This window comes from Anas platyrhynchos, chromosome 25 (genome assembly GCF_047663525.1).
Source record: "Anas platyrhynchos isolate ZD024472 breed Pekin duck chromosome 25, IASCAAS_PekinDuck_T2T, whole genome shotgun sequence".
Classification (NCBI taxonomy): Eukaryota; Metazoa; Chordata; class Aves; order Anseriformes; family Anatidae; genus Anas; species Anas platyrhynchos.
Window position 1 is genome coordinate 7984866 of NC_092611.1, and position 25080 is coordinate 8009945.

A 25080-nucleotide genomic window follows, 5' to 3' on the forward strand; every position below is an offset into this window, starting at 1 on the left:
CTTCGCTTGGAGCTCATTTGCCTTGCAAATACTCTATTGTTACATTCTGGGTCCCTCCCTACTCACTTAAATGACTAACTCCACCCCAGAAAAGAACTTGTGCCGAAATTGCTGGAGGAGAGGCAGATCCTGCCCCTGAAACCATGGGGCCTGTCAGCTACTCGTCAGAGACCTATGACTTGGTGAGTTGGGCCTGGCTTTGCTTGTTTGAGAGGACAACTGGGGAGAGCGGGTAAAGCTGGGGTGGGCTGAGAGACCTGGCTTCGATGTCACCATCTTCTGACCCCTCCCATTAGGAGAGGACCCAAGCAATAACTTACACCCGTGCAAGCAGACCTTGCATCCCTTAATTCTGGACTGGAGGGATGAGGGTCTTTGCGGGGAGCTGGTGCAATGTCACCACGGGCACTGCAGTCCAGGGGCACAAGGTGTTCCCATGCAGAAAGCTGCACGATGAGCGGTGGCGACTTTGAGCTGAGGTGTTCTGGTGGGCACTGAGCCCCAGCACTGTCCCCTCATGGGCACCCAAACCCCAGCTCCTGTCAGAAGGGCCTGGAGAGCCCGGCCCACGCACCTCTGCCCCTTGCTGCCCCGCTCCTGGCACAGCCGTTCTGGGTGACACAATGTGGGTGAAAAGCAGGCGTTCAGAGCCCGTTTATACCAACCTTCCGTGGTATAGATGACTGTGTGTAGTGTGCCAAGCTCTAGGACTCTCCTCTAGTGTCTTTAACAGGAATACCAAAGCAAGCCCCAGTGCTCTCCACATGTGAAAAACCTTCCCATGACTACGTATTCCTACCCCTGCCAGCCTTCTCCATGAACAGGCTGCCTGAAGGGAATACACAGCATATTTACAGGAGGGGAATTTGAAAGCATAGAAGATAAATTGCAAATACTTCTTCTAACTGGGAGTGATGACACCGTACATTTAGCCCTGAAATTTTCTGCTCTAAGCTTGCGAATGAAATACAGCAGCTGTACCTTTCAGAGCATATTGTGCTATCCAAGGGGGTATCCACAGCAGTGCTAGCATTAGCCAGGTTTTCAGATGTTGCAGCTCAGAATTTCTGTTTTAATGCAAAGGCTCTCTGCAGCAGACCTCAGGTTTTGTTTATTTTCTGTTCCAGAGAGAAATGCTGGGTTTAATTTTTTACCTATTTTTCTTTTTCTCCTTTTTCCTATACTTTATGGGAAAAGAGAGAAGGCTGGGGGTGGGACAGGCATTTCCAACCCTCCTTATTTTTTTCAGTTCATCCAGTCTAAAAACCCATTGCCAATAGTGCTCGTGTCCTTTACAAGTTTTTGCAGAAGGCACTTCTGTGACCTCTGATGAAGTTCAGTGGCAGCACTGAAGCTTGCTAAGAGGTTAAAACTAAACTCCCTTTGCCATCGCTTTGTTGGTTCGTTCCTTCATCCGAACTCTCCCTTGGACTCTCTCCAGTGACCAGGAAACCATCCACATCCAAGCCTGCTGTCTGTCCATCTGCACTGTGTCACTGACTACAAGCAAGCAGCTGCTGGTGGCAAAGCGCGTAGTTTTCTAAGGCAGGGAAATTAAACAGCACTGGGATTTGTTCTTTGGATACAAAACTTAGAACCTTAGCTTAGCAATTTTACCTCTGTTGTGAGTTATTTTAAGTTACAGAGGAGACCCCAGACAAGAGGAGAAACTCAGCTAGCTTTGGGACTAAGTGTGAACAGTCCCATGCCACAGCAGAAAGAGTTTTCTATCTTTTCTCAGAATTCACGTGGTTGGGAGTTTGTGCCACGCGTTTCCTAGGAGCTTCTCAGGTTTCTCTTCCTCCCTGGAACTGACCACAGATCGCACACAAGCAGTGTCACATACGGTCTGGGGATGCCGTATATTGGTGAGCTTAGTGCTTGCATCAACATGTCCAGAGAGATTTGCAAAAAAAAGACCTCGACACTGTTCTAGCAAAGCAGTGACACAAAACCGCATTAACAAGAAAGGCCCAGTTGACTGATAGAGCAAATGCAGAATGAAAACAATTGGGACATTTGCACTGAAAGGGCATTTATCTAAGTAGTTGCCCAGCAAGTACAGCAATAGCTTCACCTAATCTTTGCTACCCTATGGGGCCAATTAGCTGTGTAACCTTGTGGAAAAGTAACGTAGCCAAAATTATAGCCCCAATTCTCAATAGCAAGAAAATTTTGCCCACTTAACCTTCCTCGGCTGCAAACTAGAGAAAGAAAGGAAAAAAAAAAAGTTGAAGAAAGACCACAGAGATTGCTGCGAGGTCTCCTAAGGTGCCGAAGGCCAATTCTTGTTATAATGAGGCCAACACGTCTCAAGAGGCAAAAAGGCACCTACATTACAGGAACATTTACTTACACGTTGGTTTCCCTAGTTCAACCACCAGAGAGGTGATGAGCAGAAACTCTATCACAGGAGCTTGCTGAGCTGCACACTGACATGAGCAATTCCTGTTTTACAGTTTTGGGAATGAAATATGCTTCTGCTGGCCCTGGATGGGCTAGCAGGGAATGACTCACTTGAAAAATCCGTAATAGTGTACGGGCTGCTGCTCTTCTACAGGCAAATGGGTGATTGTTGGCAGTTGTGGGGAACTGAGAAAAGCAGCTGACATGCAGAGGAGACCTGCGTAATTTTGAGATGTGGGTTAGAGGGGAAAAGAGATTCCTAAGCAAATAGAGTGCAGGATTGTGCCTCCCCCTGCTGTGGCCCCAGGTGTGCATTTTACTGCTTAGTTGCAGAAAAAAACCTCCCCACTTTACTGTCACGTTCCCCCTGCAGTATAGACATGTTGCTCGGGCTTTTACTGGATTGCAGGAGAGCTGTGCAGAGGATGCCCACGTGCAGCCCATTCACCCATCCCATCCCAGATCAGGCAGCCACCCGCTCCCAGTCTGGAAATGGAAGTCACAGCAGAGTCCCCAAAAGCCCTGGCTCGTCATTCAGGGCATCTCCTACAGCTCTGCTCCCTGCCCTTCCCGTCTCAGCCTGGACTCTGCCTTTTCATCCTTTTCTATTCATCTTCAACTCATCTCTGTCCGCTCCCACCCACACTCGGTGCTCGGAGATGCACATGAGAGGACGCCTGAGACACAGCTCTGTGCACGCTTCCTCTGCCCGCAGCGAGTGGCTTACAGTAAGAGCCCTACCTGCCACCTTATCTGTGATCAGATGGTGGCTGATAGTGGCCTCTGCACCTCCGGCTCCAGCTCTAAGGTGATGCTGGAAACCGTTCTGCAGCCAAAGCCGTTCAACACCGCACCCGCCACCCACCTGGAGGCACTGGCAGTGCTGGCGTGGCTCCAGGCTGTGCTCCAGCCAGTGGACCCAGCCGCTTCCCCTCGTTTCCTTTTTCCCTTTAAAACCAGAACTGTTCAGCCTCTCCCCAGCCAAGTTATTCGCATTCCCTTTGGGTTTTTCCAGCAAGGTCACCACGGGATCCAGAGCAGCCCTGTTTGGTCACTGTGCCAAACTGCAAAGGTTCTTCCTTTGGTTTTCTTTCTTAGGAGGTTTTCTTCCTTTCTTCAGTAGCAACCTCCAGTCTCATACCAGAAACCAGAAAAATAATTACTCTTTGGGCGAGCGATGTTCATGTTCCAAGGCTGCAGTCCCGCTGTTACATTAGGTGAAGACAGCTTTGTGCGGGTGAGGTTTTGGGCAGGGAAGACGACTGCTGGCCCCCGAGGGAGCCAGCTCTCAGCGCCTTTGGGAGAAACATCACAGCACAGAAACAGCGTGGGGGGCACGGAGCTGGCCGGGAAGGGGACCCTTGAAAGAAAGACCCTTCACTGCACCCGTAAAGCCATGGAAGTGGTTTCAGCAACACAGCACTTCGAGTTGAGCGCTGCCACATCAGCTCTTTGCCCCCAGCCGGCTGCTTGCAGAGGCACACAGCACATCAGCAGAGGAGGCTTTTAACAGAGAAGAAACCTGGTCACCCTTTCCAGCTCATTATAACACAAGTTGAGAATATTTGCAGTCACTTGGCTTCGGAGCACATGCAGGGGAAGGGGGGGGAGTGGACAAAAAAAAAAAAAAAAAAAAAGATCTAAAGCTGTTTAAAGCAGGGCCAGTATTTTTAGCTGGGAACTTTGGCTGATGAGGGAAGGAGCAGCAGGTGCAAACGGCTACAGCTGGCAGTGAAAGGTATGAAAGCAGCGAGCAGGGGCTTCCGCTGTGGTTGACACTGAAGTCTCGGTGCTGGTCTCCAGAGAGGGTGTGGGTGGGGGAGTGCACAACTACTGCTGCAGGGCTCTTCCCGTTTTGTCACGGATTTCTGAGCTTGCCACAAGCCTCCCAGGCTGCTCTTTTTCTGTGACAGCCTGCATCTGAGCCCTGTGCTGCTGTTAGCACCCAGCTCCTGCCAAAGCTCCTGCAGACAGCGCGTGCCCACCATCTGCGGTGGCTCTGCCACGCTTTCCTCACCAGGTATCAACCCGGGGTCTGAGTGGCATTTTTCAGATTCCCTTTCTGGCTTTGACTGCGATTAATTCGGAACCACAAGGTTTACCAACAGACCAGATTTCTCTTTCCAGCACAATCGCTGTGGCTGTGGCACCCCGCTGCCTCCGATGCGTTCACTCCTCACACCTGCCCCAGAACTTTCTCTGAGTGCGTGTTAAGCGATGCCCAGCCCTGGCTGTTGCTGTCCCACCTCGCCTTGCTCGGTGGACGCTGCCCCAGATGGCTCCAAGGTCTCCAAGCTCAGAGCATGGCTGCGGTCAGAAACCAGTAAAGCAGCAGCTGCAATGGGGCCAGCAGCAGAGCACACGGGAGGCTGCCCCAAATCCTTGTGCTACGGCTGCTCAGCTGCACTCCAGAAGTGGAGGCATCAGGAGGGCAAGAAAAACGAGCAGTGAAACCTCCTTCCTATCAGGAAAGGGCTGAAGGGAATGGGATCGGTACATAAAGGGGTCAGGACAGCCTCTCCCCACGCTGCTGTCTCTCCTGGGACCCCAGCCATGAACCTGCCCCCCTGTAACCAGATTCTCTCTGTTCCCCAGAGCCAGGCGGAGCTGAGCGGTTACTACGAGGCTGATAACACAACCCCGTCTTTGGAGGGCTACTTCTGCTTCAATCCGGCCTCATCTGTGGTCGGCAACCAGAGAGACCCGTTCAGGAAGGTCTTCATGCCCCTCATCTACCTGCTTATGTTTGTGCTGGGAACTGTGGGCAATGCCCTGGTCCTGGTCATTTTGGAGAGGTTCAAGCGGTCGCGCACAACCACGGAAAACTTCCTCTTCCACCTCACCCTGGCCAACCTGGCGCTGCTGCTCACCTTCCCGTTCAGCGTGGTGGAGAGCTTGGCCGGGTGGGTATTTGGGACTTTCCTCTGCAAGATCCTCAGCGCCGTCCACAAGATCAATTTCTACTGCAGCAGCATGCTGCTGGGGTGCATCGCAGTGGACCGCTACCTGGCCATCGTTTACGCCATCCACACCTACCGCAAACGCAGGGCTCGCTCCATCCACCTCACCTGCACGGCCGTCTGGCTCTGTTCCTTGCTCTTGACCTTACCCGATCTCATCTTCATGGAGGTCTGGACAGATGAGAGCAACCGCAGCATTTGCTATTTCCCCGAGATTGGGATTCACGGCAACAACGCGTGGCTGGCAACCCGGTTCCTGTATCACACCGTGGGTTTCTTCGTGCCCCTGCTGGTGATGTGTTACTGCTACATGGCCATCGTCCGGACCCTGTGCCAGTCCCAACGCCTGCAGAGGCAAAAAGCCGTCCGTGTGGCCATCCTGGTCACGGGCGTGTTCCTGCTCTGCTGGAGCCCCTACCACATCGTCATCTTTCTCAACACCCTCACCAAGCTGGAAGCCTTCACCAAGAACTGCCTCCTGGAGGACCAGCTGGACACGGCCATCATGGTGACAGAGGCCATCGGCTTCACACACTGCTGCCTCAACCCCATCCTCTACGCCTTCATCGGGGTCAAGTTCCGTAACGACTTCTTCCGCATCCTGCAGGAGCTTGGCTGCATAAGCCAGGAGACCCTGCAGGAGATCCTGGAGGTGACCAGGAAGGGCAGTGGAATCGAGTCTGACAACACCACCTCCATCTCCACTTTCTAACTCAGGCTGCCGCGGGGCAGAAGTGACCTCTGGTGTGCCCGTGCGGTGGCTCACGTGCTGTGGCCTCAGTCCTAAGTTTCACAAGCGTCCCCACCATTCTCTTTACTCCTCAGGAAGCTGAGCTCTGACAGCCATCTAACACCCAAATCCCACCAGATTCCTTCCCTGGATCCTTCTGTTTCACATCCATTCCGAAATCTGCCTGGCAGCTGCTGGCAAACGCCTGATGGGCACTGACAGGGCCGGATGAATGCAGGCAGGTTGAACCTGGTACCACCACACCTCCCCCAAAAACAATTGACTGCGGGTGTCCCGTGCACAGCCAGACACGGGACTGGGTTGCCAGGGGGTAGGAAAAAAAAGCCCAGCCAAGTCAAGGTGGAGTCACGTCAGGGAGCAAGCACTGAGGACAAAGATGAAGCCAGCTCCTGTTTCACCTGCTCAGGTCACTGGACATGCCCAAAGGAAGCAGTGGGACTCAATTACCATGGCAGACAGAGTGAGGGATGCAAGCAAAATCCAAACGCTTTCTTTTAAGGCAGGTGACTGTCCGGACAGATGGCTTCAGCCTTGTGACTGAGCACAGAGAGGACGAACTACGTCTTTAGGAGGCTGAAGGTGTCACTTATTTTTTTTTTTTGCAAGTGGTTGTGCAGTGCTTTGTGTGTTCTGAAAGGAGGAGACCCATTACCTCAGCGTAAGGTAGAACACGGAAGGAAGAGCTAATTTGCATGATTTCTATTTGGTTTTAGCAGGCCGAATGGGAACGTGCCGTTTTGCTTAGCGCTGTGCTTTCAGATACTCTTGCTCTACCTGCATGCCTGGAGCCTTTGGTCATTGAGTGCATCAAGGTTTGCACAGAACAAACCTGAGCATTGATTTTGCCTTGAACCAGGAGTATCCAGCAACTGCCTGGATCAGGGCTTCTCAGGAACAAGCCGGTCCAAAACGAGAGTGGCAGCTCGTTAGTGCAGCACAGCCAGCACGTAGGGCAGCCCAACAGACTGGTGCAGCTCGCTGTTCCCTCGTAGGCCTTGTCCCAGGAAGGTGTCAGCACACACAGCATTGCTTCGGGACGTTTCTGTAATTAGCTAAACACCACTTTGGCCTAAACGGAGTGACAGCCACACACACAAACTGTCACACGGGAACGACCCTAGCCACCAGCACACATTAAAATCGGCTGTACCACTCACCTCACTGCTTATGCAAAGTCGGAGCAATGGCAGTGCTACTGCTGCAGCGGGGATTTTGTGCTAAAATCCCTTCTGAAGTTCAATCCCCTAACAAAAAGCTCGGTGACAACCTAACCTCACCACAGCCAAGGGCCACGCTGCAAAGAGCAGTCATTGAGGAATGGGTCACTTCAGCCTAGTCCAGCTCAGGCAGAGATCTGAATAAGTTGTCTGCAGCTTCCGACATGACAAGAAAACTCCCCAAATGCGAGGCCTTGATAGAAAGAGCAGTCCCCATTTCCTGCAGCGCTGCATCTTTGAAGCTGAAACCTTCAGGTAATGGTGACTGTGGCTGTCCAAGCACGAACAGCAGAGGAAGAGCTGCTCTTTGAAGCCTGCCCTTGCTACCTCCACAGCTGTACCAGCGAACGAAGCCGTGCAGACGTGTTGTAAACACCTCCCTAGCCCCAGCCTGTGGGTCCTTACACAACCATTGCTGAGGAATTGAGCAGAGTGTAAACCCTTACAGCATTCACAGAGTAAAAGCAAAATCTACACACAAAACATGGGTGAACAAATTACGCATCTATCGTTACTGTGGTGTTCGTGGTGTTAAACTTCTTGAAAGTTTATGAGAGCTGTAACAAACAAATAAAGTACTCTCTCTTCCCACATATGGTGCTTGTAAGCGTTTGCCTGCATTTGTGTCACTTCCAGAAGGGAAATGCACCTCCAAACGGAGTGGGCTGATGGCACGTTCCTGCCATGCGTCCCCCCTTTGTGCAGGGACCCACGAGCTCGCAAAGAGCTGGCAGACACCAAGGGTGGACGCTGCTCCTGCAGCAACCCGCACGGGAGGGCCTGGGAGCCAGACAGAGCTGGGGAGGGAGAACCCAGAGCAACCTCTGCCATGGCTGGGCTGTCCCCTGCCACTTTCCATCCCCACTGCATCCAGCCAGCTGCTGTTTCAGTTGCCCTGCTTCCTCTCATGATGACAGCGGAGCTGGGCATGCAGCGAGAGGAGGGAGCAGACAGCCCACAAGCAGCCCCGGTGCTCACCAAAGGGGCCACGGAACAGCTCCCAGAGCAATGTGCTGCTCCCTCCTTCCTACGGGGTGCCCGAGCTGCCCAGGAACTGCAGCTGGGTTGTTTTAGTTAGCAGAGCCCCCGCTGTGCACGGCGGCCCTGAGGCTGTGGCAGGCAGCGGAGCGCACAGCACCAGGCACGAGGTGGGGAACGCATGAGTGGCCGCGTGCCTGGGAGCGCTGCGGGGCCGGGGCTCTCCCCACAGCCCTGCACAGCCCCAACGCCCCTGCCTGCTGCAGCTCACACCGAGTTTCATTTTCCTTATCGAAACAACAACCTACGGCCTTTCCCCAATCTCCCAGCGGGACACAAATGCTCGAGCATTTCAGCATCCGCGCTGCTGACTTGCGCATCTTCCTCAGCCTGGCTCTGGACATAGAGATCGTAAAAATCAGAGAATATCGACTTGGAAGGGACCCATAAGGATCATCAAGCCCAACTCCTGGCACCACACAGGTCTACCCAAAAATTCAGACCATGTGCCTAAGTGCACAGTCCGATCACTTTTTAAGTTCAGGCAGGTTTGGTGCAGTGTCTAGATCCCTGGGGAGCCTGTCCCAGTGCGCGACCACCCTCTCTGTGAAGAACCAATTCCTGACGTCCAGCTGGGCTCCCTCATCAGCACCAACCTGCCACCGGTGACATTAGCCAAGCTCCTGCAGGCACCACCGTGCTGTGCACACCTGCAGAACGTCACACAGACCATCGAAGACAGGCACAAGGTCAGGTTTTGAAATTTGTCTTTTTAATAAAAAGGCACCTATAAAACAGGTCAATACATTACAGGCAGCACAGATACCCAAAAACAAGCCTAAAAATTGTTTCAAATAAAAACCAATAAGATGTCTTCACATATTGTATTTATATATTTATATTTATATATATATTTATATAATGGTACAAAATGACTGGGGAAGTTTCTCCATGGGATGACAGAGAACAGGTCAGTCACCATTACCTCAATGTGAAAGCTAATTCCAGGTGTGTGATTACTGATGTACTGAAAGATGCTGTTTCCCAACGTTTACTTTTCAGAGCCAGAAAAAAAAACAACATTGCGAAGTCATGGCTAAAACATGGGCAAACCTTTTACCGTGATTAGGTGGAGTCAGTACACAGAACTCAAGCTGGGAAGCCGAGCAATAAACGACAAGACACGAGACTAGACACAGCTCACAGCAGCGGGTAGCCGGCCGATGGCACACTCTGCCCAGGTCTAACGAGGACTTGCTGTTACTTCGCTTCCAGAGAAGCTCCTGCCAGAAGTGCTGAGCTCGGGCACAGCGAGGAGCAGTGCCCAGGCAGAAGGTGCTGTGCACCTCGTCTCCCTGTGGTTCCCCCGTCACAGCAGTCAGGGTAGGGCTGGCTGGCTTCAGGGCAGGGGGGTTTTGAGGAAGAGCCCCCCGAGTGCTGCTCTGAAACCCACAGCCCGCAGCTGGAATAATGCCAGGATTTCCCTTTTGTATGCTGAGTCGAAAGGGTTTGCTTCCTAGTAATTTATCACCCAAGGACAGGTCTTCCTCCTGCCATCAGGCTGCCCACGTGCGGGCAGCGGTGGCTTCTCCAGTGCTGCGGAGGACACAGGGACAAGGTGCTGCTGACAGGGGGACGCGGGGAGTCCCAGGCAACTTCTGAGTTGGGCTGGGTGGAGGGGACGACAGGGGAGGTACTGACAGGCAGAGATCTTAACTGGACCGAAAGAACAGCTGTCTACAGACAAACAAAAAAAAAGCTTTTTTTTTTTTTATATATATATAAAAAATATTATGGCTTTAAATTAACCGAGACTAGCTGGTGGGTGATGAGCAAGGTTCGGGGATGGCGTTGGTATTTGGGTGTTTACGAGAAAATACCAGCAGCCAACACCCCAAAGTGCAGCCAAGGGAAGCCACAGCCTTTCAGGCTAGTCAAGCTAAGAAAAAGCTGCATCTGCTCGAGCCACATCCTCCCAGGTGAAACACACACCCTGAGAGGATGGAGAATCCAAGCAGCTACAATGTCAGGTCCAAAGCACACTTACTTAGCCCAGGTTGAAGACGATTCCTCTTTGCCCTAACTGCCAAGGCAGGGACGAGCACTTTCCAGGATTGTTCCTGGTTTGCCACTTTTTTAAAGCAATGCTCGGTCAGATCATAAACACCACGAAGCAGGAGACCAGAGTGAAGTTCTTCCTCAGATCCAGACCCACACTTCCAACCTAGTACCGCACTCTACAAATACCCCAACACGTCAGGGTATTCCTGATCAGACTTTGTGGCTAAATCTCGTTACAGATCCAATCAACGCAGACACTGGAGTGACATTTCACCACCTGCCGGTCTTTTCTAACAGCTTGCAACACAATAAAAAGCTTTGCCAATCCCTCTCTACTTGACGACCTCCCCTTCTGAAAGCCTTCTCCTCCCTGCGGTTTCAAGTAGGGAAAGGTGAGCGCTGTTACAAGAGAGGTAGTATGCTGAGTCTGGCTTTGCAGAGATAATCCTCCAGCTGGTGTTCGTGTGGCAATCGAGTGCCCTGAGTTCACAGTGGGATACCCATAGGGTTCACCATGCTGGAACGTGGTCCCTGCAGAGATCCAGAGATCCTGTGTGTACAGAAGTGCATGTGCTTAACCCCACAGTCCCTTCAGTGGACAGACACAGGAAAAAAAAACACTGGTGCCATGTGCAGGAAGACCTTACAGAACGGAGGATGGGAGGGCGAAGCGCATCCAGAAAAGCCTGAGTTGTTCAAATGGCTTCCGTCAGCCTCGGGATAAGAACCTCAGCCTCTGAGATCAGAAACGCAGAGCAGCCCGTGACACGCAGCAGCCACACAGCTGACACCATGCAAGACAACTCTGCTTCTGAGCTGAGTATTGCGTGCAGGGACAGCTCACCCGCACCAGCTGGCCCTCTACAGTGCAGTACGGCGGGGCTGCAACAGGGAGCTCGGGGCAAGATGGGACAAAAACTGCCTCTGAAAGCCCGGATGAGGAGCACAGGCAAGTGTGATGGGGAAGGAAGACCTGGGAGACCATTCAACAGCAGAGGTAGAGGGGACACGTTGTGATCACGGCGGACGATGGGTGGGTGAAGGACTGGTGGAGGAAGGCTGCGAAAGGGCAGGGCTCCTGGCTGGCCTCTCCGGGAAGCACCGGGAGGAGCCACCCAGCTTTCACAGCCAAAGCAGCATCCCCGTGGAGCAGTGCCAGCGGGATCCCGAGAGGCTGAGGCCTCTGCCCGGCCAGCTGAGCGCTGCTCCAGTGGCTGGGGCCACAGCTCCGACCTCCCCAGTGGTCCTCAGTCACTGGTTGTGTTCTGGTGCTCAGCACAGACTCCACAGGGGCCTAAGATCTGCGTGAAACCGTACAACCTGCACATGCAAACTGCTCCAACGCATGAATGACACAGGTTTGACAAAGAGTCACTCTATAATGAAATCTCTCGACGCCCTGTGCACCCTGGGGGATCCTCCTGCCTCCCCCCAGGAGAGCTTTCAATCCTTGTACACTGTTGCCTTCAGCATGTTTTTTGTTCTTTTTTTTTTTTTTTTTTTTTAAAACATGTTTTGAGGCTTCTATTAAAACACAGAAATACAGAACAATTAAAAACCAGCACAAGTTTTGCCTTTCTCAGCGACCTATTTACAGCTAGTTCCAAAAACCCTCTTGCGCATTTTGGTTGCTTTAAAGGAAAAAAAAAAAAAAACAAAAAGGAAAAAAGGAAAAAAAGGAGAGAGAAGGAAAAAATAAAAAAAAAGAAAGAAAGAAAAACACTTGGAGGAGGAAAATGATAAATGAAAACTTTACAAACTGCCACAGGGTCTGGAAGTCCCTGGACAACACACAGGGTTCAAAATTAACAGCCCCACTCCCACTCCCAGTCCCTCCACCCTCCCCTTTCCCCTCAAAAAAAAAGGAGGAAAAAAAAAAAAAAAAGAAGAAAAAAAAAAGAACAATTCACATCAAGTTTACTGCACATGTGGTTTTCTGTAGAGAGGCAAATCCGATATGAAAAGCATCCCACTTGGTGTCCTCCACTGGCGTTGGCCCCAACCCGCCCCCGACGAAAGGTTTAAAAACGTCTGTACAACCCGGCCCCCCCCGTGCTCAGAAAGGCAGGTTTGCCATGTTCCCCGGCCCGGGGATGTAACTCATTTGGCTGTCCAGGGAGACACTCCTCTGCCTCATCTGGTGCGTGACCATTAGGTTCTGCTGCGGCGGGGGCCCCATGAGCGAGCCCTGAGGTGACATCATGTGTCCCGTCTGGGCGTACATCTCCCCCGACACGGACATGCTCCTCTGCTTGGCCTGCATCAGCATGAAATTCTGCTGGGCCATCAGGCTCTGCTGCGGAGACATCATGCCCTGGTGCATGCTGTTGCCCATCATACCCTGCTGGGGCGGGATGCCTGTCCTGCCCAGCATGGGCACTTGTCCGGGATGGCACATGGGCATGCCGAGTCCCCGCTGCACGCCCTGCTGCCCCGGGAGGCTGGGGGCGTTCATACCTGGCCGCACGGGGGGCTGCTCAGCCATCATGTTCTGCAGGTTCATGAGGTGGAGGTTGGAAGGCTGCGATTTGGGTGCTTGGCTGTCGCTTTTGGGGAAATACTGCAAGGTGCTGCTTGGCTTCTCCGAGGGGATGATCCTGGAGAGGTCGAATTCGGGGATGCCGGTGGGCGTGGGGCGGATGACCTCGCTGAGCTCGGGGTCGTTCAGCACCGATGCCACCCCGGGGAGCACGGCAGGGTAGGTCTCGCCGATCCGAGGAGGGATGTTCTTGCCCATGATGTGCTGCTGAGGGGGCATCTGGCCGGGCTGCTGGGCAGGAAGGTCGTCGGGTGGCAAGGGCATCCCCGGGGGGTAATGCTGCTGCATGCCGGGGCCGCCTGCCCCGCCGGGGACCATGGGCATGCCTCCTGCAGGAGACTGCATGGCGTTGTGGGGCTGCTGCATGCGGGGGAACACGAGCTGGTTGGAAGGAATCATCTGCGAGCTGTTTGGCACGGGGCCGCACTGCTGGTTCAGCGAGTCCTGGGGCCCCGGGGGCAGCATCATGGGGTTCGGGGGGGGGACGCCTGCCCCCGGTGCACTTGGGTGCATAGGAATGTTGGAGCCCAGAGGGTTTGGGGAGGACATCATGGAGGTAGGGGGTGGTTCGTGGGAGAGGGGCTGCTGACCAGGCAGGTTCATTCCCATGGGGCTCTGAGAGGATCCAGGTCCCACGGAGTTTAAGTGCAGTTGATTTGTCTGATTCCCTGTCACACCTAGGAAGAAGAAAGAAAATCAGAAGGGAGTTAACTCTGCCCACACACCTCTCCGGGATGCGAAATCCACACCCTGTGTGAGCTTGCTTTGCTCTCCTGCTCCGAAAGCCCCAAGCAAGGGGATGCAAGAAGAACACAAGGCATCAACATCAGAAAGAAGTGCTCCAAATCCAGCTCCCTAAGCCCAGGAACAGCAGAGAACTATTTCAATTTTGGCCACTGCAATGCTGTCAGCCAGGACTTGGCCACCACAAGAAGCTCCTGCCGGAGAGACAGGTGATATGGCAAGGCCTGGCTGGGAGCAGCTTGGTTCCAGGGATGTTAACAGAACACACAGCTGCAATTCATGTGGATTTGTAGTTCTTATGGCCTGCTAATTTTATAGTCCCAGATGGCTCGGCGTGTTGAAACAGCTCTGTGGGGACACCAGGATCTCAGCAGGGTGCCTGGAAGGCATGGAGGAGTGACCCTGCACCACTGCCCAGCCTTCCAGCAAGCTCCTGTGACCACACACTGCTGGGTGGTGGCAAGGAGGAACAAGACAAGCGTTGGCTGCCCAACACAAGCGCTGTCCAGGAGGGAGGAATGTGTTCATCGATACAGCAGAGCGAACAGGGTTTGCAGAGGGGTTCAGTTTCAGAGGCAGCACATGCATTTGCATGCCTGCGGTCAAGCTAAGTAACTTCTTAGCAAAGAGTCAACACGTTGATTTTTCATTTTGAAAACCACCAAAAATATTTACCAGACAGCTTTAAACTCCAACACCAAGTGGTACAGCCTGCTGGAATTCCCCTTCCCTTGCACGCTGGTCACCAGATGACGAAAGCCAACCATTTGTCTAGCTGTCCTCATCGGTGCCACCAGCTAGTGAAGCATGTCTGGCTGCTGCTTACTGAAATCACAACTGTGCTGAGCCAGAGCCTTGCTCGTGCAGGCACCTGGCTCTGCTCACAACCACCAGACCCCCAAGCCTGGGGCTGAGTGACCTTGTCTTGCTGCAGAAGAGGGAACACAACTTTTTATTGCCTGCTTCAGCTGTACAACTGCTCTCTTCCAGCTCATCCAGCCCATCAGACCTGTGGACAGCAACATCCCTCATCCCCCCAAAAGGCCATCCCCCCTGCAGATACGTACCTGACATGCTCCCCGGGGGAAGCATAGGCCTGTCTGGCAGCAGCTCGTCGTCAGAGGTGGCAATGGTTTTGATGGCATTGTGGTAAAGAGGCGTGGAGCTGGGCATAGCATACTTGGACATCTGAGACATCATCAGGGAAAGGGGGTTCTGGGAGGGCGATGGATCCGGGGAGGAAGTAAAAGGCATATTGGGGTTCATGGTGCTGGAGGCTGGCTGGTTACTGGCTGGTGCCGAAGAACTGCTCCTGGGCCCAGAAGGGAGAGAACCTGCAAGCAAGAAAGAGACGGCTCAGTACTGCCCACGTGCTGGGGCTTCCTCCTGTCAGACAGCAACCCCATCCCCTCCTTAGGATGGCAGCCGTCAGAGAAGGCTGCAAGACAGCTGGCAAGGCCCGGAGCCCTCCAGCCTCAGAGGAGGCTCATGCTCCAGCACCTGGGACGTCCACACACCCGCCAAAACCACGCACACTCCCACACAAGACAGCAACGTACCCTGATCCAGTCCTGCCATGGAAGCAGAGGAGTTCATGCTGAGCGGCTGCTTGCTCTGGGTGACTCCTGGGCTGGGCAGCGTGGCTTTGGGAGACGGCACCCAGCCGGGGGAAGGAACAGCCATGGAGGGGGACTTCAGGCGGCTCGGTGAGCCCGTGGGGGACCGGACGTTAAGTGAGGAGCTCATCACCTGGGGGGACTTAAGGGGTCCAGACTGGTTAGAAGGTGGCATGCTGACCATCTGTGAGGGCGTCTGCGGGGACTTGAGGTTGGCAGAAGGGGAAGTGACCAGCGGTGAATGCACTTGGCTGAGGGTGGGGGACTTGAGGTGCCCCATGCTGGGGGAATTCATCTGGCTGATGTTGATGGTGAGGTCAGAGGGCCGGCGGCCCAGCCCCCGGGAAGGTGCTGGATGCATGTTGGCCAAGTTGCCCCCTTGTGCGGGTGTAGGATTGGTGGCTGGAGGCAGAGGGATGTGGCTGAGTCTGGTGGTGCCGCTGATGCTCCCCACGGGCATGGTGCCCTGCTCAGGGCTGAACATGTCTGAGGTGCTGCCCATCTCCTGGGACATGTTGGGGTAAGGTCCTTGCCCGCCTGAGAAGCCTTGTTGTCCTTGGCTGGGGAACTGGGAGGGAATCACCATTTTCTGCGCCCCCCCCAGCATGGCGTTGCCGTTGCCGTTCTGAGCCCTCACCCTGGCCAGCTCCTCGGGGCTCATGCCCTGGTGGGCCATCATGTCAGGGCCCCTCATCTTCTGCGACATCATCATCTGCTGCTGGGGGGTCATCTGCACGTTGAGGTTCATGTTCATGTTCATGTTGACATTCATGTTCATGTTGAGGTTGCCGGGGCCCATGGGTGCATCCATGTCCCGAAGGCCCGACTGGCTCATAGGGGGGCTCAGCATCCCCCGTGTGCCTGCAAAATCCATTCCCATGGGGGCACTGCTCAGGCTGTCCCCCGTTATCTGCCCAGCAAACATGGATTGATCCATCTGCCTGTGAGCTTGTATCATCCTCTCCATCTCCATCCCCTGGCCCATGGAGTTGCTGGACATCCCCATGGGCCTCTGCATTGCAACCGGGCGTTTCTCCATCAGCTGGTGCCTCAGGATCTCCTCCCTGGCACGGGGATTCATGAACCTTTCAGGGTCCCCTTGCCCCGATGGGTACGGCAGGGAGCCTTGCGGAAAGTTCCCAGGGCCTCCCATAGGAGGCAGATCATCGCTCCATCCCATGCCAGGCCTGACCGGCCTCTGCATAGCATTCATGGGCCCAAGAGCATCCAAGGACATGTTCTGCATCCCTCCAAAGCCAGAGACTCTCTGCATTTGATTTCCAGGGAATCGTGGCCCTGGGAAGGGCGGCCCTCCCCTTAGCTGCATAGGGTCCTGCACGTCTATAGGACCCCGCAGCTGGCCGCCCATCCCTGGTGGCCACTGCTCCCCAGGCTTGCTGTGGTAAGGTGGCGGGGGCCCACGCATCATCATGCTGCCCATAGACTGTGGAATCATGATCTCCTGCATGGGCCGCCCGTGGATGCTGATCTGCTCCTCTTTCCGGCGCTTCTCCTCGTAGTACTCTTCCTGCAGCTTCCTCCAGGCGACTTGCTCCGGTGTCAGGCTGTCCTGGTTCAGCCGCTGCATCATCATGTTCATCTGCTGCCCCATGTCAGTGCCCGGATGGTGGGGTACCTCATGCTCCAGGCTGGGGCCACCGAGGCTCTGGGTCTGGGAAATCATGGACTGCAGAGGCTCTTCGTACTTCTTCATGCTGGCAGGGGGTACAGGAGGCTGGGCAGGGGCAGCCTGGGGCTGAGGGGCAGTGCCACCCTCCCCTGTGGTTTGGCCGGACTTCAGGAAGGGCTCAGCCTCCCCACTGCGCAGCAGCAGGCGCTCAATGTCCCGCAGGGTCTGCAGAGAGCGCTCGCGGTGCTCCAGCTGCTCCTTCGAGAGCCCCTCGGAGTTCATAGGGTTTCTGGGGCCCAGGCCTGCCTGCCCGTTCCCCTGCATCCCTGAGCCTGGGCCCTCCCCGAGGAGGCTGGAGCTGGGTGTAGCCGAGTCCACTTGCCCAGGCTGCATGGTGTTGGCAGATGCAGTGGGCGTATTGGGGTGGTTATTCCCGGGCTGGTTGCTGGCACTGTTGTTTCCCAGAGAGTTGGGAGTCAGATCTCTCCGGACATCTTCACTTGTCCCTTCCTGGGGCAGGCTGCTGGGCGCAGGCAAAGCTGTTTGACCGATGGACTGAGGCGGAGGAGGAGGCTGCGGTGGGGGAGGCTGTGGCTGGCTAGCTTGAGGTGCTGGTGGCTGGGTCTGTGGAGTGTTGGCAGCAGGAGGGTTCATCGGAGGCTGCTCAGCAACCCCCAGCACTTTGTGAGCTGGCGCCTGGTAAAGAAAAGGGAAGCCAAAGTGAGCAGGAAAAAAAAACTGTGCATGGTTTTCCCCATACCCTCTAAAGGAGACTACGCTGTCCCAGAAACATGCCGCACGGCTGCTCTGCCTTCATTCCTCGTGGGGAAGAAGCAGGCCCTATCGCATGCTCTAGAAATCCACAGTTATGTGTTCTGCCAGCGTGGCTGCAGGGCCACACACCATGCCCCATCCCAAACTCTTCACAGCTTACAGCAACCAGGACTCACTCTGAAGAGGTTTCAGAGAAAAGCAGCTTCCCACACCACTGAAAGGGAATTCTGACGCCCCCCTTCCTTCACAGCTGAGTCAGGAGCTGGGAGAAATGGCCATATCAGAAGGGAAGGGTCAGCAGCACATGCCAACAGGAGCGTTTGGTCCACAGTTGGTATACCTGGTCTAACTTTGCCCGCGGGACGTTTTGCTGATGATAGGCCAGAATGGAGTCAGCTCGGCCCTGCAAGACAGCTTCCGCAGCTCTGGGGAGAGAGAACCAACCGCCCAAGGTCAGACATTGAGCCCCATCCCAGGCCCCTGGTGCCACCGCCTCTCTTCAGCCCTACAGGGAAATCTTAGGAGGCAAATGAGTAGGAGGGATAAGCTCAGAGTCCCCCCACCTGTCCTGCACAGGCCACGGTGAGGTTCCCTCACTGAAGACCACTTGCCTTGGACTTTGCATCTTCCCATGTGCTGTGCTGGGCCCTCTGCTCTGCTTTGTGCCTGTTGTTCCACGCTGCCTTAAGGGTGGCTTGTTGCCAAAATGCTCTGGGATCTACCACACAGAATCTGTGATCTAACAAGCTGGACTCCGCGGCTGAGGTAACGCAGGACAGAGGTGAGGAAACGAGTGGCGAACACCGAGTGTTGCATGGCACTCCCTGTGACACCCCAACCCCCTGAATCAGTTCAGCAGCTCACACTGCTTTGGGCAAAGCTTCGGTTAGATGCTGACTAGATATACTCTACGGTGAACATCACAGAAAGCAGCGCTAGACGCTGCTGAGAGGAAGTGTGCACAGAAGGCAAAGTTTGCCCATGAGCAGTAGCTGCCAGCAAACTTCCTGAACCCCAGCAGGGCTTCCAGGTCCCCAGCAGGGACCCACTCTGCGTAACTGAACAGAGCCAGACACGTTTCTCCAGCCCTCCTGGAGTCAAGTGCAGCACACAGCAGGCTGCTGTGCCAGGCCAGTCCCACAGGAGTGGAAGGTACCAGGGTTTCCTGCTTACGTGTTAGCAAGGTGCGTTGTGAAGACGTAAACGAACTGCGAGGGCTGCTTTCCTGCTCCGCTGCCTCCTCCTCCTGCACCGTCCGACCGTAAGCCCGGGGCAGCACCATGAGGCGTGCTGGAAGAACTGGTCTCGTTCAGGTTTGGCAACGGGTTGGACCCTGGGCCAAGCTGCGAGGCTGTGGACATCGCAGGGTCTGCTACATTACAATCTGCGGGAGCACAGGAGTCGAGTTAGTAAAGCCAGCACAGCAAGGGAACCAGGGCAGTCCTTGCCAAATGGCACCGTTGTCTGCACCAGGAGAATTAACAAAGGGGGTGCAGGGCAGGAGGAAGGCTGGAGCAGCAGCCCTCAGCCACAGCAGAGGGATCAGTCTCTGCGTAAAGGCCACGCCACTGCAGAGCCGGGCATGAAAATGCCTCTCGGTGTCAGGGCGCTTCTCTTCTAGAGTCACAGAGGAGAAGCCAAGGGCCCGGCACCCTGAGCTCCTGACACCGGCAGATGGCAGCACCCACCCAGCAGGCCCAGGCGTGGGGGTGTCCCCAAGCACCCCAGGAGCCCAGTTTGGGTCTCCCCTTCACCTCAGGGCGAGGGGTCGGGCTCACCTCAGCTCCCTTCCCACGGCCGTAGTGAGAGACACATGGGTGAGCAGAGGAAGGAAGGGCTGCTTTTTGCCAGTGCTAATCATTAATCATCATCAATCGTTAAACAATATTCCTAATTCATATTAATAAGCACCATTCATGGCTGTCCTCTCGCATGGCTCCATACACACACGCTCTCCTTTCACCAGGGCCCTCCCTGCAGACCCCCGGGCACGCCAGCAGCCTGTCACAAAGCAGCGAAGAGCAGAGACACCACTGGAAACCTGACGGGGGGTGACACAGATCCCTCCAACCCACTGGGAGAAGTGGTTTGGGGAAACATCTTGGAGAAGATGGCACAAAAGCCCCCCTCAGCTTGGTGGCACACACGTCTGTGTTTCACATCCACCACAGCCCTTGGGTGCCACCAGGCCCTGCCCTGTGGCCTTTTCAGTACTTAAACAGGCCTCACAAAAATATGAAGAGCGACTTTTTTGTGGGCAGATAATGATAGAACGAGGGGGAATGGGTTTAAGCTAAAAGAAGGGGGATCTAGATTGGGTATTAGGAGGAAATTCTTCGCTCAGAGGGCAGTGAGGTGCAGGAACACGATGCCCGGAGGAGCTGCGGATGCCCCATGCCTGAAGGCATTCAGGCCATTTCATGATTCTGTGAAATATTCTCCCTGCTGCAAATTGAAAGTAAGCTGAATCCTAAATGCAAAATATCCGAGAGTTTTGATGCATTTAGAAAACAGGAGAGACCTATGTGTTGCTGCCCAACACCCTCACGAAACACGCACATTTGCTGACTCACTGCAATATCAAACTGCCACAGCAGGGAGAGTGCTGCTTCCAAAGAGAAACAGACATCTTTTTTCTAACATCTTGAACTCTAGTGGACAGAGAGATGGAAATTTAAGCGACTAGACGTGGAAGCTCACAAAACCTTCATACCTATAAAATTTCAAAACATCATCCTAGGCTTTAGGAACAGCCGGGCTTCAACTCATGGCCGTGGCTGGAAGTGGAAGAAACCACAACACTCACAGCACAACGGCCTGCCACAACACACTCGGAGAGATTTGGCTTTATTTGAGCTGCTGGGTGGGTGAGGGTGGGCACTCACTGTGTGCACTGCTGATGGGCTTGTCGTCTTCCTCGCTGTCTGGTCCCGAGCACCATTCGTCCCCGCTGTACGGCTGCTTCCTTTCCAGCACACACCGCCGCTTGCTGCGGGGAGCTACCTCACCTGTGGAAGGACACCACGATCAGAAGAGCTGAGCTGAAGAGCCCTTTTGGGGGGCTGGGGCTCTTCCCGGCTGCATGCCACACACCGGGTCACCTTGGGAAGCACAAGGTGCAAGGGCCAGGCTCTTCAGTTCGGAGCTCACCAAAGCCCAGGCTCACCGACCACATCCCACAGCTGGCACTGAGACACCGTCCCCTGCCAAGGGCCACCCTGGGCATGGTGTGCCAAGACCCTAAACAGCAATGGGATGCACTGGTGAGACACAGCCTCCTCAGGAGGCAGAGCGCTGGTTGTAGTGCTGCCAGGATGGCACAGTCAGTACCAGACTGTCTGCCGTTCACAAAAACTCAAAGTCTAGCACAACAGACAGGCAGGGAGCTTGTCAGAGGCCTGCTGGTTTCCTCCCCTTTCTCTTGCTAGCTCCAAGCAGGCAGTTCCTGCGAGGGTGTCCTGATGAACCACCGAGCAAGGCTGTCTTTTTGGCCTGGCCGCAGACTTCAGAGCAGTGGGAGAAGAGAAATGACAACACTCACCTCTCCCCCTGCCTCCCCACCAAGCAACCAAAGGCAGACAGCCTCCAAAATTGAGCGGAAATAAAAAAGAGACGGGACCAGAGCATGACTATGGGGGATGCTCGAGGACAGAGCTGAGCGAGGCAGCTGACACAGCCCGTGCTGAGCAGAGCTGAGCTTCTTGGCTTGCAGGTTGCTTTCCTACCCTTGGGGACTACCAATTTCCCAGCAAGGCAGAGAAGTGGTTGGTTTCCACAGGTCCTGTTGATATCTACACCTTCCATCAAGTACACACGTGTCAGAGTGCTCCGAGGGATGGCTCTGCCAGCCCAGCCAGGATGCAAGGGGTGAGCAGCCTCACGCTGACATCCCCCAGCCCCAGTAAAGGTCCTGGAGCACCTGCTCAGACTGGGCTGGGCGCTGTTCTTTAGCATAACACTGACTGATCACCCTTTGTACAACATCGAGTCGTTTACAGGCCGTATTCACGTGACACATCAATGAATTGCAGCAGAAATTGAGGACATTCAGGCATTCAGTCCTGATCTGTCATTTCAGTGATTTTCTGCTCCTTGGGCACCGTTGGCATTTCTCTCCCCCCAAGCCTGCTTCCTGCAGCCAAGCGCCACACGCAGCCATTGAGCACCAGGCTTGGTGGAATGCAAGAAACTACAGGGAAGGGCAGCTGGGGCAGGGAAGCCAGAGGGTTTGGAAGTACTGACTCAGCCCTTTTCCAGAAGCCACATGCTTCAGCACAAGAGTCACCCCTAGCTGATGAAACCACAGAGCTGTTCAGACAGAGACCCTTGCAGCACCTCCTCGCTAACCACAGCGGAGTAGCTGGACAGCTGCAAGAATACCACAAAGGCAGAGCTTTGCCAGCAGCGAGGAGACAGAAAAAAAAAAAACACAAAACTAAATCCTGTCCTGAGTTGAAAGTCTGTACAACACAGAGCAGGGGCACTTGGAGCAGTTTCAGTGAAGGTCTTGCTCAGCACACCTCAGAAGCCCATGAAAAGCAGAGTCCAAGGCTCCCAGTGCAACCAGCAGTTTAGGGAATGAAATGCAAAAAAAAAAAGCAACAAAACAAAACACAGGGACAACAGTCAGCCACTCTGCTCCCAAAGCTGCAGCTATGCCAAGCAGAGATGCAAAAGATGCACAGGCAGCCAGGGCAAGCCCGAACAGCAGTGGCAGCATGGAAACACAAGATGCTCACAGCTGCTCCGAGCCCTGGTCCTGCCAAGATGCTTGGAGCAACCGAGAGAAGGGCTGCCTGAGTCAAGCTTTAGGAGCACGCTACCTTTCGATTCCGTGTCCAGCGACGGGGTGCTGGCTTCTCGTTGCTCTCCGGAGTCCACTGAGATGCTTCGTTCCCGTTTCACCTTGCCCTTCAAGGAGCTGAAGTTTGGGACAGCGTTCTGGCTGTTTTTCAGTCCAGAGTTGCCAGGGGAGATCTGAGTGGCCTTGCTGCCATGGCTGCCCGCCCCCACACCCTTGGAGCCCAGGTTGCAGGTGGGTGCTTGGCTCACGTTGTGGTGCTGGGCTGGGGCACCGCCGCTGCCTGCCTTGCCATGGCTGGGCAGTTTGTTGTCAGGGTGCATTGGTTTGGCTGGAGCGGCCCACGGCACCACTGCAGGGAGCTCCCAGGCCCTTCGGTCAGAAACCTGCAAGAGAAAAGGGCAGAGAGGGTCAGCACAGAGCCCGCGGGCAGAGAGCCCTCACTTATGGGGTCAGGACGAGAACGGGGCATTGCTGCGTGCCAGCCCTGCCCTTTGGTGCACGGAAGGATGCTGAGAGCTGCTCTGGCAGTGTCAACAGAGGTCAAACACCTCTGCAACCTCGTGGTTTGAGGGCCCCTTGTGATGTCTGGGCAGCCCAGGCGCTGCTGCTGCTAACTCAGCACCCTGCGCTGCGTTACACACGCAGGAGACAGCTGTGGGAACAGAAAGTGCTCTTGGCACAAACCCATGGAGAGAGAGAGGTCTGGGAAGGGACAGAGGAGGGCTGAAAAGGCTTGAGGCAGCAGAGGAGCTCTCCTGAGCAGAAGACCAAACAGAGAAGGTAGAAAAGGCAACGCACTGCAGGCAAGAGGAGCCCAGGGCAGGCGGCAGTGGGCAGCCAAGCCGCATCCCCGTGTCTCAGGGGCTGCAGGGATGGTGCCGGCTCCTGCCCCGAGCCCCTGCGGGGAAGCTCCCACCTCGGCAGCAGCTTCCAGCCCAGTGGGACGATGCAACATGCCCAGGGCCTGCCGGCGAAGCTCTGCTGCTCCAGACCCAGCCCGTCTGTCTGGAAAGCCCCGCAGGCCGAGGCAGAACGTTTCGGGGAAGAGGAGGTCAGGGCAGAGCACGCAGGCTTCTGGGGGAGGCCCAGACCGGGCTCCCAGGACCTGCCACAGCCTCCTCTGCTTCAAGGAGAGCGAGCCACGTGTTTCACAGCACCACAGCACGGTTTGAGTGGGAAGGGACCTTAAAAACCATCATATCCCAACCCTCTGCCACGGGCAGGGACACCTCCCGCTGGATCAGGTTGCCTGAAGCCCCATCCAACCTCGTCATGAGCTTGTGGAGGCTGAGGGATTACTTTGATTGCTTATTTTGGTTATGTTGCTTGCGTGACACCCCCTCCACACCGTCCCTTGCACAGGCAGATGAATTTCCCAGCACCCAGGGCTGGCTGGGGCCACGCTCCGCTCTTCCCAGCTGGCCTTAAGCAGCCCAGATGCTGAGCAGGGATTTTTTTCTGCCACCCAAGGACAGGAAGCTCCAGATGAAACCCCACATCCCTAAATAGAACAGAAAAGAGCATGGCAGCACCGTGCGCACCACCTCCAGCGTGCTGAAAGCAGGTTTGGAGACACAGCAGTGCCAAGACCCACACTTGGGCACAACGCCATCCCCAGACCGGCACACAGATAAAGACCACAGCCCCCTTTGCAGACCCGTAACCTCTGAAAGACAGAGATGTGCTGCATCTTGCCACTAATTTCCCAACGAGTTCCCTGCCTGCAAAACGTTTTTCTTCCCTCGTGCTCCCTGCAGGGCACGGGGGAGCCAGCAGCTGGCTGGCACAGCGGTGCCCAGCGGAGAAGCCCACAGCAGCGGCACTGCGAGCTGCTGAGCCGCATCATTTGTGCACAGCTCGGCCTAAAGCTGCTCCCTCCTCCTCCACACACCTCTCCGAGGGCTCCGCTCTCGCCTGGAGGAAGATGGTGAGCCACAGCGCTGATTAATTTTCACAGCACATCGGGGAGTTGCTAGCCCTTTAAGCGTCAGCCAGCCTTGCTAGCGCGCTCTGGTTCTCTGGGGACCTATTAATAGCAGCTGGAAAGATCACATCACTCTCTGGATATTTATACCCCTCATTCCACACCAGGAGAGATTTATGGCGGAGTCGCTGTCCCAGCGCCTGCCCGATTGCTCCGTCAAAGCGCCCGCAGGGGGAGGGGAGCGGAGCAGGGAGGAGGAGAAGGTCCATATGGCACAGACTGCAGCACGCGTGCTGCCTGCCATCACGGGCTCGCCAGCCTCGGGGAGCTTCTCCCCGCTGGAAGGGGATGCTGCCAGACAGCATCTCAGACAGCAAACCCTTCAGCAGCTCCGCCGCTGGTGGCCTGAAGTCCCCGCGTGCCGCGGCACCGGCTCCGCACCGGGCGATTTTGGCAAGGCGACGTGCCGCAGCCCCGAGGGTCACCAAGTGATGAGCACCAGCGGGTGCTGCATCAGCCAAGGAGGAGCCACCAGCGCCATCCACAGCAGCTCCGGGCTGGAGAGGTGAGCCCGACTGGGGCACATCTGCATGAAGGCAGGGTTTTATTCAAAGCAGATCCCGAAGAGCCTCACCAAACATGTGCTCAGCAGCGCTGCAGCACAGCCTCGGCTGTA

At 55.2% G+C, this 25080-nt stretch overlaps 2 protein-coding genes across 5 annotated transcripts in view; one reads left to right on the forward strand and one right to left on the reverse strand.

The window, feature by feature from the left end:
• Positions 1-25: 25 nt before the first annotated feature.
• On the forward strand, positions 26-7929 carry CXCR5 (C-X-C motif chemokine receptor 5). Of its 2 annotated transcripts, none has more exons than XM_005026612.6 (2): positions 26-182; positions 5002-7929. In XM_005026612.6, exons 1-2 carry the CDS (start codon positions 144-146, stop codon positions 6076-6078), a joined length of 1116 nt encoding a protein of 371 aa, XP_005026669.1. In that variant the 5' UTR covers positions 26-143; the 3' UTR covers positions 6079-7929. The 2 variants fall into 2 exon arrangements, with proteins under 2 accessions (XP_005026669.1, XP_027300129.3); XM_027444328.3 differs by lacking the exon at positions 26-182 and adding an exon at positions 1975-3134.
• Positions 7930-9062: 1133 nt separating this feature from the next.
• BCL9L (BCL9 like) overlaps positions 9063-25080 on the reverse strand; it is a 44940-nt gene continuing 28922 nt past the window's right edge. Inside the window, exons 2-8 of one of the 3 annotated variants that reach the window (XM_027444221.3) lie at positions 22500-22863; positions 20562-20684; positions 18850-19060; positions 18017-18101; positions 15216-17598; positions 14724-14990; positions 9063-13589 (exon numbers count right to left, since the gene is read on the reverse strand). In XM_027444221.3, the coding sequence (XP_027300022.1) occupies positions 12430-13589; positions 14724-14990; positions 15216-17598; positions 18017-18101; positions 18850-19060; positions 20562-20684; positions 22500-22800 (4530 nt within the window). In that variant the 5' untranslated portion in view covers positions 22801-22863 and the 3' untranslated portion in view covers positions 9063-12429. The other 2 variants (XM_072027650.1, XM_027444222.3) reach the window with 2 other exon arrangements.

What these genes read in the sequence shown, in the direction of transcription:
- CXCR5 (XM_027444328.3), top strand. Translation starts at nt 2,787, where the DNA reads ATGTTGCTCGGGCTTTTACTGGATTGCAGGAGAGCTGTGCAGAGGATG. An exon ending in CCCGCAGCGAGTGGCTTACA is followed by an intron (nt 3,135 to 5,001) that starts GTAAGAGCCCTA and finishes TCTGTTCCCCAG; the next exon opens with AGCCAGGCGGAGCTGAGCGG.